The sequence below is a fragment of the Marmota flaviventris genome, chromosome X (assembly GCF_047511675.1).
Source record: "Marmota flaviventris isolate mMarFla1 chromosome X, mMarFla1.hap1, whole genome shotgun sequence".
Classification (NCBI taxonomy): domain Eukaryota; kingdom Metazoa; phylum Chordata; class Mammalia; order Rodentia; family Sciuridae; genus Marmota; species Marmota flaviventris.
In genome coordinates this window covers 38739344-38754693 of record NC_092518.1, presented here as the reverse complement: position 1 = coordinate 38754693, position 15350 = coordinate 38739344, and the positions used below count along the sequence as shown (strand labels likewise).

Below are 15350 nucleotides of genomic sequence, written 5' to 3'. Positions count from 1 at the left end.
ATTTTTTTTTAAAAATAAATGACAGCAGAATGTATTACAATTGTTATTACATGTATACAGCACAATTTTTTCATATCTCTGGTTGTATATAAAGTATGTTGACACTAATTCATGTCTTCATACATGTACTTTGGATGATGATGTGTATCACGTTCCACCATCCTTGCTAATACTCTGCCCCCTCCCTTTCCCTCCCACCCCTCTGCCCTATCTAGAATTCATCTATTCCTCCCAAGCTCCCTCTCCCTACCCCACTATGAGTCAGCCTTCTTATATCAGAGAAAACATTCGGCATTTGTTTTCTTGGGATTGGCTAACTTCACTTAGCATTATCTTCTCCAATGCCATCCATTTACCTGCAAGTGCCATGATTTTATTCTCTTTTATTGCTGAGTAAAATTCCATTGTGTATATATGCACATTTTTAATCCATTCATCCATTGAAAGGCATCTAGGTTGGCTCCACAGTTTAGCTATTGTGAATTGTGCTGCTATAAACATTGATGTGGCTGTGTCCCTGAAGTATGCTGTTTTTAAGTCTTTTGGGTATAAAACGAGGAGAGGGATAGTTGGGTCAAATGGTGGTTCCATTCCCAGTTTTCCAAGGAATATCCATACTGCTTTCCATATTGGCTGCACCAATTTGGAGTCCCACCAGCAATGTATGAGTGTACCTTTCTCCCCACATCCTTGCCAACACTTATTGTTGTTTGTCTTCATAATAGCTGTCATTCTGACTGGAATGAGATGATATCTTAGAGTGGTTTTGATTGGCATTTCTCTAATTGCTAGTGATGATGAACATTTTTTCATATATTTGTTGATTGATTGTGTATCCTCTTCTGAGAAGTGTCTTTTCAGGTCCTTGGCCCAATTGTTGATTGAGTTGGTTTTTTTTTTTTTTTTGGTGCTTAGATTTTTGAGTTCTTTATATACCCTAGAGATTAGTGCTCTATCTGATGTGTGAGGGGTAAAAATTTGCTCCAAGGATGTAGGCTCTCTGTTCACCTCAAAGATTGTTTCTTTTTCTGAGAAGAAACTTTTTAGTTTGATTCCATCCCATTTATTGATTCTTGGTTTTAATTTTTGTACTACAGGAGTCTTATTAAGGAAGTTGGAGCCTAATCCCACATGATTAGGGCCTACGTTTTCTTCTATTAGATGCAGAGCCTCTGGTTTAATTCCTAGGTCCTTGATCTACTTTGAGTTGAGTTTTGTGCATGGTGAGAGAAAGGAGTTTAATTACATTTTGTTCCATATGGATTTCTAGTTTCCCCAGCACCATTTGTTGAAGAGGCTGTCTTTTCTCCAATACATGTTTTTGGCGCCTTTGTCTAATATAAGATAATTGTAATTTTGTGGGTTAGTCTCTGTGTCCTCTATTCTGTACCATTGGTCTACCACTCTGTTTTCATGCCAATACCATGCTGTTTTTGTTACTACTGCTCTGTAATATAGTTTAAGGTCTGGTATAGTGATGCCACTTGTTTCACTCTTCCTACTAAGGATTAATTTAGCTATTATGGGTCTCTTATTTTTCCAGATGAATTTCACTACTGCTTTTTCTCTTTCTATGAGGAATACCATAGGGATTTTGATCAGAATTGCATTAAATCTGTATAGTGCTTTTGGTAGTATGGTCATTTTTATAATATTAATTCTATCTATCCAAGAGCAAGGTAGATCTTTCCAGCTTCTAAGGTCTTCTTTGATTTCTTTCTTTAGGGTTCTGTAGTAGAAACACCTCATTTTAAGAATGTCAGAAGGTGCAAGTGGAAGGTCCCAAGGTGGTGGTGAGGAGCTGTAGGGTGGGAAGTAACATGAGGACAGAGAATGGCCTGCCAGGCCTGGTGGTGGTAGAGAGGTTCAGCGGCTAGAGGGCAAGCCAGAGAAGCTGATGCTCTGGCGTAGCACATGGGCGTGGCCAGGGGCCGCCAGGTCCTCTTTGGGGTTGTGAATGAAGGCTCACTTTAAGCCGTAGGGGAAGCAGCTCTGGAGGTAGAATTTGTGGCGAGTTTCATCTTTTACTTGGGATGGCGAGTAGTCTAGGGCAGCTCACCCAGGCCATGAGCAAAATGGCACTTCACCCCACAGCAGCAGGTATTTGTCCAACTATAACTAGAAAAAGTAAATATTTTTAAAAATGAATCAATAAATGGGATGGAATCAAACTGAAAAGTTTCTTCACAGCAAATAATCAATAACATGAAGAGAAATCCTACAGAATTGGAGAAAATCTTTGCCACCTGCACCTCAGATAGAGCATTAATCTTCAGGACATATATAAAGAACTCAAAAAATACACATGCAAAAATAACTCAATCAATAAATGGGCAAAGGAAATGAACAGGTACTTCACATAAGAAGAAATACAAATGGTCAACAAATATATAAAAATCTTTACCAATTAGATAAATGCAAAATAAACCATACTGAGATTCCATTTCACTCTAGTCAGAATGACAATTATCAAGAATACAACTAACGTAAGTGTTTTTGAGGATGTGGGGAAAAAGGTTCACTCGTACATTGCTGGTAGGACTGCAAATTGGCGCAACCACTATGGAAAGCAGTATGGAGAGTCCTCAGAAAACTTGGAATGAAACCACCTTTTGACCTAATCTATACTCAAAGGACTTAAAATCAGCATACTACAGTGATGCAGCTACATCAATGTTTATAGCAGCTCAATTCATGATAGCCAAACTATGGAACCAACCTAGGTATCCTTCAACAGATGAATGGCTAAATAAAGTGTGGTACATATACACAATGGAATATTATTCAGCCATAAGGAAGAATGAAAATATGGCATTTGCCAGTAAACGGAGTAAATGGAGACTATCATGTTAAGTGAAATAAGCCATTTCCCCAAAACGAAAGGCTGAATGTTCTCTCTGATGTATGGATACTAACACACAATAAGAGGGGTAGAAAAGAATAGAAGTTCATTGGATTAGACAAAGGGGAATGAAGGGAAGGGAGGGGGATGAGAATAAGAAAGTAGAATGAATCAGACATAACTTTTCTATGTTCATATATGAACACAGAACCAATGAAACTCCACGTCATGTACAACCACAAGAATGGGATACTAATTTGAATAAGTTATACTTCATGTATGTGTGTCAAAATACACTCTACTGTCATATATATCTAAAAAGAACAAATTTTAAAAATGAAAAAAAGAACATGTCTTCTAAAGAATAGTTATCTGCAGAATATGATATTGCTTTGTTTCAAAATCATAATGGGGCTGGGCATGGTGGTGCATGCCTATAATCTCAGGGACTCAGGTAGCTGAGGCAGGAGGATTGCAATTTTGAGGCCAGCGTCAGAGACTTAGAGAGATCCCAAGCAACTTAGTTAGATCCTGTCTCAAAACAAAAATAATTAAAAAGGACTGGGTATATGGTTCAGTGGTTAAGTGCCCTTGGGTTCAATCCCTGCTACCAATTAAAAAAATGCTGATGGGGTGTACTGTGACTCACACTTAGGGATTTTACAAAGGCTCCATACATCATTTTATCTGCCATAGATACATAAAGCACCACATAGTATGCTAGGTCATAAGGCTAAAGATATAGTGTGCATGATAGATCAAACCAATTTAAAAGTGTATTCCTGCCAGGCATGGTAGCACACTCCTGTAATCCTAGTGGCTCAGGAAGCTGAGGCAGGAAGATCACGGATTCAAAGCTAGCCTCAGCAATTTAGCAAGGCCCAAAGCAATTCAGCAAGACCCTGTCTCTAAATAAAATATTTAAAAGGGCCCTTGGATTCAATGTTAAGTGCCCTTGGATTCAATCCCTGGTACCAAAAAAATAATAAAAATAAAATAAAAGTGGACTCTTGTTCTGGACCACAGTAAAAATTAAAATTTGCATATTTGTGTTATTCAGTAAGTGGAATGGAAAGCATGGTAAAATGAGGTTTATGGAACCTAACAGAGAGTGGTTTCTTAAAAGTATCATAGTTCACTGTTGTAGATTCCATGGCCTTGCTCTAAAAATCTCAGAGATGCATCCTCATACTACATCTTTTCCCACCACTGACAGCTTGAACACCATAGGGCCATCCAGAACACATGATCTAAGAAATTACAGCCTGGGCATGCTATAGAGCATTTCCTACTCTAGGATCCACTCAAAGCTGGCAGCCTTCTGTGTCAACTGTTATATGGGCCTGAGAAGCATTTCTAGGAATATGTTACCTCTAGATCCCAATGCAGCTTACCTTAATTGTGGTAGTCTACAGTCATTCTCTAGGAACTAGCTGGTTTCTGAAGTGGCCAGAATAGTGAATTAAATATATAGGGACCACAATTCATTTTTTTCCTTTTGATATTTAATGGTGGCACTAATACCTGTCACCCCTAGGGTGAAATGTTGTTTTAATTTACACTCTTGGTTGGTGGGGGAAGGAGGAGGAAGATATTTCCATTGGTTCTCCCTACTATGAAAGATCTTACTGCACAGAATAAAGGACCCCAGGCAGAGAGGAATCCAACCTCCAAGTATGTAAATTTCAATTATGCACTTGGAGAATGGGGACATGATCACTGGGAAGGTTTGCAGATGCAATGGGCCACTATGAGTCAGATTTACACTGTATTCCATTTATTATCTGGACCCAATAGACTCCCTCTCTTACAAGAGGGCCACAATGATGCTTTGAGCATTTTATTATAGGTGCCAACTCAGAAAGCTGTGTCTAAAAGTTTCTGGGCATTCCATTTTCCCTAGTGTATAGTCACTCAAATAAATGTCATAGTTTCCTTTGGGGAAAAATGAGGGTAAGCATTATAAATGTATGCCTGCTACAATGTTGTATAATCCTTCCTTGAAGAACATGGGCAAATCTTGCTACAAATGGTTCTGGGTCTGAAGATTGGCTAGGATCTGGGAACTAAGTAAAGGACCCTCATTTTTAAAAGGAGGCAATTGCCCTAAGACTCCTGCTCTTTTAATCTTGACCTTTTCCAGTGGTAATATTAAACAGATATCCTACTGGATGCCCATCAATTTTATTTCCAGGGATGCCAGGCTTATCAGCAAAATTGACACAGGTGAAGGAAAATTAATGAACTCGAGAGAAAGGGTTTAAGCTTTCAACATTTAATATGATACAGGCTGTGGCTTTTTCTAAATGTCCTTTAACAGACTAAGGAAGTTCCCTTTTATTCCCAGTTTACTGAAAGGGATTTTTTCCCCATGAATGTACATTAATCTTGCCAAATAATTTTCCTGTAACTATTGAAAAGATCATGTCTGTCTGTCTATCTATCTATCATTTATTTTGTAGTACTGGAGATTGAACCCAGGGTACTCTACCACTGGCCACACCCCCAGCCCTGATTTTTTTTTTGTATTTTAAACAGAGGCTCACTATGTTGCTGAGGATGGCCTTGCACTTGCAATTCTCCTACCTCAGCCTCCTGGGTAGCTGGATTTACAGGCATGCGTCATCATGCCTGGCTTTTTTTTTTATTCTACTGATGTATTTAATTAAGTTGAAATATAAATGTTAAAACAGTTTTACACTATTATAATGTAGCAACTCTGGAAATTAAATTCTCCCCTTAATTAAGGACTTGCTTTTTTTATAGTGGTTGTTTAGTAACTTTTCTAATTTTCTTTTGTACTAGGAATTGAACCCGGGAGTACTTTATCAGTGAACTACATCCCCAACCCTTTTTATTTTTAATTTTGAGACAAGGTCTCACTAAGTTGCTTAGAATCTTGCTAAGTTGCTGAGGCTGGCTTTGAATTTGCAATCCTCCTGCCTCAGCCTCCCAAATTGCTGGGATTACAGGCATGTGCCACTATGCTGGGCTTCTGAACTAATTTTTGATGTAGGTTTTCTTTGTTGTGTGCAGTTGCTGACATTTCTGTTCAGTTAGCCTAGCAGTGTTCTATTGGATAAAGATTTACTTAAATGCTTGAAACCAAAAATCTGTCTTTGCAGAGTGGCTCTGTGTTTTGGGGCACACCTTCACCATGTACCCAGGCAGTTTACAACTCTGTCCTAGCCTTGACATCCTGCTTGTGCAGAACTCCAAGGTCAGCAGAACCCCAAGGTCAGCCAAAAGTAAAAAATTAGTGCCTTCCAGAGCATGAACACTCCCCTGAGCATGTCCTTGGCATTCTAGTTTCCTGGCAATACTTAGGAGTTTTTGAAAATCTATTTCCCAAAGTGTTTAATTCAGAAGGCTTTCTTCCCAAGCATTTTATCAGAATATTGTTTTCTTCAACTGTCATCTATTTCCTCAGGTAACAGGGAATAAAATATTTGCCTGTAAATATTTTAAACAAATGCTCTGCACTTTTGCATTTGGAAATTTCTGAAATAGGTAAAGATAAACTTTTGTAGTGAGTCTTCCATGAAGCCAGTAGACAGATTCTTAAGGATAATTCTTTACAAATGAGGTCTATTTTGCTCCCTCTGTTATTGATACTGTGAATTCAGATTATCATTTTCTAAATGACTTCTGAGTCAGGGAGCATGGGATGGGACTATGGTAAGTTAAAATGTCACAAAGTTTGCTGTTTTTACTGAGATTCAGTTTTTTTTTTTCCTTGAATACATACTTCTTCAGTTGCTACAAGCTATTTGTTTTATTCCTAGAATAAAAAAAAAGTTGCTAGTTTTGATACCAGATGCTCAGTCTATTCCCAAGGTCAACCCAATTACATGGACACGGTTTGGAGAAAAAGAAAAAAAGAAGTATTATTGCTTTGTTAGCAAAGGAAAAAAACAGGGGACTCCTTTCCCAGAACCTGTAGTTCTAACTGCCAGAGGGAGACCGTGGACTTTTAAGGAGGAAATATAAAGGCTATGTCCTGTCAGGAATCATAATTCATTTTTATCCTTGAGATAGAGCCATTTCTTAGATTCACAGGTGCCAGCCCCAAAGTCTGGATTTCTTTATTCCTATGGTCAGTAACCAAAGGCCTAGGATTGGAAGGTTAATCTTGCTTCTCCCACGGTTAGGGACAGGGAGAGAGAGAAGAAAAAAATCATGTCAATTTTAAAATAAGCCACCACTGGTAGAGCAACCAGGGTTATATTCAAAGCATGAAGTGGACTCCATTATAGTCTTTTCATTAATTTTATGAAGAGGTAGTGTTTTAGAGTTCTTTATTATGCCATTTTTGATGACAATAAACATTTCTAATATTTGTCATTTCTTGGTGTGTTAGTCAGCTTTCCATTGCTGTGATAAAATATCTTAGAAAATAAACTTAAAGGAGAAAAGATTTAATTTGGCTCATTTTCAGTCCATAGTCACTTGGCCCCATCACTTTGGGTCTGTAGTGGCATAGTACATCATGGCAATGGTGTGTGGTGGAGAAGGCCTGCTTATGTCAGGGTGTCAGGGAAGCAGAGAAAGATAGGATAGGAACTGGGGTCCCAATAGCCTCTTCAAGTTTACTCCCCTAGTGACCTCACTTTCACTATGTTCCACCTCCCTAAGATTTCTCCACCTCTTAATAGTGCCACAGGCTGATGACCAAGCCTTTAACATATGGGCCTTTGGGGGACACTTAAGATCCAAAACATAACTCTTGATCTGTTTCTATCATCTGTTTTTACTTCTTAGATATGCAACACATTTTCTCATGTCTTCATTCTTTAATATCTGAATGACAGACATAATAAATTTACATTGTTGAATGCATCATTGAATTTTATATTTTTAAGGAGTATTGGACTTCATTCTAATAAGGAGTTATGATACTTGCGAATCAATTTCATTCCTTCATGCCTTAATTTTAGCATTATTAGGCTAGGTTTATGGTTGCCTTCACTCCAGAGCTCACGTATCCCCATTATTAAGACATGATTCCCTCTAGGAATTGATGGCCTGGGATGATTAACAAGAATTCTCCACTCTGGCACACACTCCAACCCCATGTGACCTCTGGAAACTGTTCAGTTATAGTTCCTCAATTGCTCTTTTCCTGGCCTTGAGAAGTTTCACTCTTCACATACTTAGCTAAATATTCAACAACAAACTCAAGGATCTCCCATGTACCTTTCTATTGCTCCTTCTTGTCAACAACTCCCTTCTTTGCAGTACAGTGCCCTGAAATTTCCAGCTGTCTCAGCCTTCCCAAACACTAATCTTTTTCCTCAACTCTGACCACCACACTCTTCTAGGGAGTGCTCCCCCACCCATCTCATTTTACAAAGAGCCTCCAGGCATAAAACCAGGGCAAGCATGGGACTCATATCATTTGTATTCCTTTTTTCAGTTTTATAATACTGTGTTGCTTTTGTTTGATATACAGAAAGTTACCTCAAATATTATCATCTACTATTTCTAGTTGTTTATAGGAGGTGGGTAACTTGGACCTCATTACTCCATCATAAATGGAAATTAAATTTGAGGTCTTATGATTCATGCTTGGGATTCTCAGAGCTTTTTGATTCCTTAGCTTGATATCTTTCACTGGCTTTTCAAAAATATTTAACCATTGTCTCAATTATTATTCTGTCTTTAATATTTCTCTTCTGGGATCCCAATTATATATGCCTTACTTTTTAGCTGTGTCACAAATGCCTCTCATAGTCTGTATTTGCATTTTCCTCTGAAATCAATCTATTGATCTGTCTTCAAATTCATGAATCCTATTTTCTGTTGTGTCCAGTGTGGTATTAAAACCCATACAATGGGCTGGGGATATGGCTCAAGTGGTAGCGCGCTCGCCTGGCATGCGTGCGGCCCGGGTTCGATCCTCAGCACCACATACAAACAAAGATGTTGTGACCGCCGAGAACTAAAAAGTAAATATTAAAATTCACTCTCTCTCTCTCTCTCTCTCTCTTAAAAAAAAAAAACCCATACAGTAAGATTTTGGCTACTGTATTTTTTAGTTGTAGCATACATACTTCATGCATTTTTAGATATTCCAAATATTTTTAAATCCTCCATCGTTTACCCATTTTGCTTTATTTTTGCCCTTAGCATGGCATTTAAAGTGCTTTGTAATTTCAGAATCAAAACCATCTAAATTTGCTTAATTAGTTTTCTGTTGCTGCCAAAACAAATTGCAAACTTAGTGGCCTAAAACAATATCTATTTATTAACTCAAATGTTTTGTAGGTCATAAGTTCAGATTGGTATAGCTGAGTTCTGTCCCACAAGGGGAAAATCAAGATGTTGGCCGGGTTGGGCTGGTATCTGAAGGTGTATAGGGAAGAATCTGTTTCTAAGTGCATGCAGGTTGTTAGCTAAATTCTGTTCCTTGTGGCTGTAGGACTGTGGTCCTCATTTCCTGGCTGCCTCAGCCAGAAGATGCTCTCAGATCCTGGAGCGCCACTACAGTTCTTTGCCATGAGATTTCTCCATTTCAATAACAGAAAATATCCCATGTGTTGAATCCCTCCAATCTCTGATTTCCTTTTGCCAACCAGCTGGAGAAAACTTTGCTTAAAAAAAAGGTTCGTGTAAAAAGATTAAGCTCACTCAGATAATTGCCCTTTGGCCATTATAATAAAATATAAGTAGAGAAGAAATATCTTATTACATTCACAGGTTGCAGGAGATTATTGAAGAAAGAGGGGTCCTTTGAGATCATTCATTCTTATGATTTCAACTACTGCAACTGTTGTTAATTTTCTTAGTTGCATTTCCCTGCCTTTTCTAATACCTAGTAATACTTTTGTCTGTTTTTGTCAGACATTGTGTATTTAAAAAATATAGAGGTGGGCTGGGGTGTAGCTCAGTAGCAAAGTTTTTTCCTGGCATGTGTGAGGCCTTGGTTTCCATTCCCAATACTGAAAATAAAACAGAGGCTGCAGTTGGTTTTGTTTGCCTTTTTCCTCTGTAAGAGATAGAGTTAGAACTGATCACTACAATCCAATGAGGGCTGATTTGAAGTATTAAGACAACCCAGGGGCCGGGGTTGTGGCTCAGTGGTAGAGCACTTGCCTAGCATGCATGAGGCACTGGGTTCATATTCCTGGCACCACATAAAAATAAAAACAAATAAAATAAAGGTATTGTATCCATCTACATTTAAAAAATATATATATATATATATATATATATATATATATATATTTTTTTTTCTTTTTTTCCTATTATGTCCAATGTGGTATTAAAACCCATACAGTAAGATTTTGGCTATTGCATTTTTTAGTTGTAGCATACATACTTCATATATATATATATATATATATATATATATATATATATATATATATATATATATATGAATGACAACCCAGCTCTTGTTCATCACTGTTCCTCGGGATTTTTCTTCTGAATTTTTTCTTGAGAGCCTGTTGGTTCTGTCTCCTCAGACCTGGAAGACTGCTTGAGTTTTAGCTCTCCCCATAATCGGTTTTGAGCTAAGTTCTTATCCTATATCACTATGACTGTAGCAGGCCCCTTCTTTTATTTGGACTGTTTCCAAATACAGTGGAACTGCAGATTTCACTTTACCTTTCTGACTCAGCTTCTAAGCCTCTCATACCATCATAAATTCAGTAAATGTTCTATGGACAAAAAAAAAAAAAAAAGACGTGCTCAGAGATCTTCTAGACTTATATATTTTCTGGAATCACTTGTGAATTTCTTTCCACCTGTATCGTTCATCAGCCTGAGCCAAAGCCTATCCTCAGCACACCAAGAATCAGCAAATGCTCCCAGATAAGATAATGGAAAGCACTTGTCAGCTGATCTAGAAAAACTACTGCAGCTGGACATGGTGGTACACTCCTGTAATACCAGTGACTCTGCAGGCTGAGGCAGGAGGATTAAAAGTTCAATTTCAGCCTGGGCAGCTTATAGTGAGACCCTGTCTCAAAAAAAAAAAAAAAAACGGCTGGGAATGTAGCTCAATGGCATGGCATCCCAGGGTTCAATCCCCAGTACCATATGTAAAAGCACTTCACTTTCTCAGATTTTATTTCATCTAGACCTCATTGTTTCTTCAGCTCTATGACTTTTAAATATGTTTTCTACTTCTCCCCCCACCCCTGTGCCAATTGTTGCAGCATAATTGCTGGCCTGGCAAGACTAACTACAGTATACATGGAAATGAAAGTCTGCTTGTTACTTTTTAGTTTGGAGCTGAAGATTGAACTCAGGGTCTCACATAAGCTAAGCATGTGTTCTACCACCGAATTATATCCCCAGCCCCATTACTTTCTTTTTTAAAAAACAAATTTCATACCTTTATTTCTTATTTATTTTTATGTGGTGCTGAGGGATCGAACCCTGTGCCTCACATGTGCTAGGCAAATACTCTATCACTAACCTACAATCCCAGCCTGACCATTACTTTCTTTTTAAATGTTTAAACTCAAAATAAAAATGAAGAGATTAAATAACCAGATAGGATGTCCCCTCCTTTCTTCTATTGGGTGAGGTCTAGAGGGATGAATATTGTAAAAACCACGAATAACTTTCATTGGAATGTGAATCATAGATGCTAACGCTTGTTATACTGCTTACATCAAGTTTTAAGTAGAAATACTATGATTTTGTTTCATCTATAAAATATCAGGATTTGTGTGTGGTTGGAGATGTGTGTGGTTTGTCATTACCCTCCTTACTGAATAGTGTAGCCATGAGAATCAGAGGAATTCATTCCTGATTCTCATGGCAGCACCATTACACAATGTAGTTTTTATAAAATGAACAGCCTTTACTTACATAAACAGTCAATATTAAGAGATACTAACCACAGTGCACGTTGAGAATTAATGAGAAATAGTAGGGATAAAAGAGGAAAAGAGAAAAGAGTATCCAGTGACAATCACCAAGAGCAGAATGAAAAGGGCTTTGCCTTTTCATATGGGAATTTGGGTTTGCATTGGTTTGTTCTTATTACCTGTAGGACCTTGAATCACTCACTGCAGTGCTTCCCATCTATAAAATACGGTGGCTTATGATTTTGGTCACGGGATTTGGTGAGGATAAAGTGTAAAAGAAAGTATGAAGACGTTATAATTCTCATTGGAAAAATCACTCTATTGTTAAAATTGTGAGATATCCATTCTAAAAGGTGTATGATATATTCTTTTAACATTGAAATCAAACAGATGACCACATGGGAAAGTAATAAATATGTAAATATGTGCAGATATGTCAAAGTAAGATGATATGAGCAGAACAGAAAGTAGCAGAATAGTCATGTATTAAAAAAGAGTTCTGGATAGAAAAACATATGAGAAAGAAAAATCAGAAAACTAAGCAAAATATATTTAAAATAATTATTTAAAAATCAGCAATTCTAATATCCAAATTAACCACTATTAATATTGGAATGCATTTTTCTTCTTATTTTTCTGTGCCTCTCTCCACATATGTGATAAACACATACACATACACAAAAGACATAAATGCAATATAAATGCATATAATTTTAAAATTTGCCTATATTCACACAACCCAGATACACTGAAATCAAATAGTGCATATCATTCCCAAATGTCATTTTACAACACAGATCATAAAGTACAGTTCTGTAATCTTGAACATTTTCTAAAATTCTTAAAATATGAATGCATTAATGGCAGCATATTATTCAAATTTAAGAATGTATCAATACTCAATCACCTATCACTGGATATTCAACTGGCTAAAAATTTTGATTTCAATTAATACTGCTGGGCTTTGGTGGCACATGCCTGTAATCCCAGCTACTCTGAAGACTGAGGGAGGAGGATCACAAGTTTGAGGCCAGCCTGGGGAACTTAGTGTGACCCTGTCTCTAAAAAAAAAAAAAAAAATGAAAAGGGATAGAGGGACATATTTCAGTGGTAGAGCACCTCTGGGTTCAATCCTAAATACTATGCAAAAAAAAGAAAAAAAAAATATTGCTCTTATAGAATCTTTCCTATAAATCCTGAACCTCCTATTACTCCATCATTAAATTACTTAAAATAGAATATAATGACTTTTCCTAAGAAAGGCATCCCAGAAGGCTATAAACTTTCCCCATAAGATATTTATACTTTTGTACTTATGATAGATAAAATCCATGGGTAATTGCTCCTTTTTGAGTCCTTTTTGTTTGGGGATCCTGCTAGCTCATCCCCTTTCAAACTAATCTATTTAAAGATTCTTGCCTTTTTTGGTTTTTGGTACTGGGGATTGAACCCAGGAGTATTCTACCACTGAGTCACATCCCCTGCCCTTTTTTCATTTTGATAGTCTGGCTAAATTGCTAAAGCTGACCTTGAACTTCATATATATATATATATATATACACACATACATATTTATTATATATGACCTTGAACTTACTATATATACGAATATATATATATATATATATATATATATATATATATATATATATATATATATTAGTTGCTGATAGACCTTTATTTATTTTATTTATTTATATGTGGAGCTGAGAATTGAACCCAGTGTCTCACGCATGCCAGGCAAGTGCTCTACCATTGAGCTACAACCCCAGCTCCTGACATTGAACTTTTGATCCTCCTGCAGGCATGCACCATACCTGGTTCATTTAGAGATTCTCTATTACAAATTAATCTGTCAGATCAACCAAGCAAGGATTGTTTTTATAGTCTTCCTGGAATATTTATACTTTCAAAAGGTTTATAACATATTCACAAAGAATATGTATATAATTGAGTGTTTATATAATAATAAACCTGTGGTCTTTTCTATAAAATGTATAATGAGGTATCTGACACATGATTTTCCTCATAGTACCTAGGAAAACTGGGCTCTTCAACTTATGAAATTGATAGCATCTCCTGAACATAAGAGCTCTGATATAAAATGAGATTTTCTTTCCAAAATTTCACTATATTCATAGTTTTGGCCCTTCATAAATTCTTTGATGAACAATATATTACAACTCATAAATGAAATTTATGTTTATTACATTCTTTAAATATTACAACATTGAGTTTTCTTAAATCAAATAAAGGCTGAGCAATATCTGAAGGCTTTCTGATATTCACTGGATTTACATGATTACTTTCAATGAATTATTTGATGCACAGTGTGTAATAATGTATAACTAAAGAATAGTTATTCCACCTGAAAGTTTATTTGTAGACTTTAGGTTTTATGTCCTGTGTGACTTCTCTGATGTTTAGTGAGAGGTGTCTTCCCACTGAAGTCTTTCCCAGTCATCATAGGGCCTCTCTCGTCTATATGAGTTCTATGATACCCAATGAGAGTTGATTTCACACTGAAAAGTTTTCCACATTCATTGCATTCATAATTTTTCTCCCCTGTATGAATCCTCTGATATTAAATGAGAGTGACTTTCCTATTGACTGCTTTCTCACAGTCACTGCATTTATAGTGTCTTTCTCCTATATGAATTCTCTGATTTTTGATGAGGGGTGCCTTCTGGAAAAAGGTTTTTCCCATTCACTGCATTCATAGAATTTCTCTCCTGAATGAGTTCTCAGGTGTGCTATGAGGGCTATCTTCTGGCTGGTGGTTTTTGCAAATTCACAGCATTCATAAGGCTTCTCTCCAGTGTGAATTCTTTGATGGGCAACAAGGTTGGTTTTCTAGAAAAACACTATCAAATTCAGTACATTTATAGAATTTCTTCCCAGTTTGAATTATCTTTTATTAAGGGCTTGCTTCTGGTGGAGGCCTTTTCCTTGTTGACTGGGTTCAAAAAATTTCTCTGCAGGTTGGGCTTTATCAAGATTAGAATGGAGATATAATTTCCAATTTACCTTACACCATCATTTTTCTTTTTTACATAGCTTCTGATTTGACTAAGAAAATTAAAATTATGGTTTGAACAACTTTTCCATGAATAATACTTAGGGAGTCTTCGTCCTACAGAAACAAAGCATTTGCTCAGATAAATGATTTTTCTGCATATTCTGCAATCTTGATTACTTTCATCCTTCAGTGTTTCCTTGTCTATGACTGCAGCTTGCCACAGAGGTCTGTCTTGACTTTCCTTGTAGTTATCTATCTGCTCATCAACTTGCCAGACTTCTAGGGGAAAAATATGATAAATCCTTCAATTTGTAAGTCTTTTTAAACTATAATATTATGGGAAAACATTAAGCCCTAAATGCCCTGTGGTGAACTCCTATCAACATGACTTAAGCTGATGTGGATGGATCCTCCCCATGTTCCACCACCCCTACCTGTGCTGACTGCAAATGCAAAGAAATGCTGGCCCAAATTTAACCCAAAAAATGTAATATGCAGCCAAGCTAAAAGCCAAGAAATTTACTAGGTGACAAAAATGAAGAAGAAATTTAAAGTGAGAGGGTGAATAAAAACTGAATCTGTGTGGCTTTGCAGTTGAGAGATTAAGGCTCTAATCATGAGTGTGAATTCCAGGCCACAGGGCATAAATGTGCAGAGAACTAGA

General features: G+C 36.9%; 1 protein-coding gene across 3 annotated transcripts in view; it reads right to left on the bottom strand.

Moving 5' to 3' along the window:
- Positions 1 to 210: 210 nt before the first annotated feature.
- The window catches only part of LOC114085979 (KRAB domain-containing protein 4), a 28931-nt gene continuing 13791 nt past the window's right edge, over positions 211 to 15350 (bottom strand). For 2 of the 3 annotated variants that reach the window (XM_027927292.2, XM_027927293.2), the window contains exon 6: positions 14879 to 14965. Coding sequence is in view for 1 of the 3 variants with exons in the window: in XM_071606380.1 (XP_071462481.1) it covers positions 2084 to 2118 (35 nt within the window). In the remaining 2 variants the exon portion in view is untranslated. Of the gene's footprint in view, positions 2119 to 14878; positions 14966 to 15350 lie in introns of those variants that run through there. The other variant, XM_071606380.1, reaches the window with a different exon arrangement.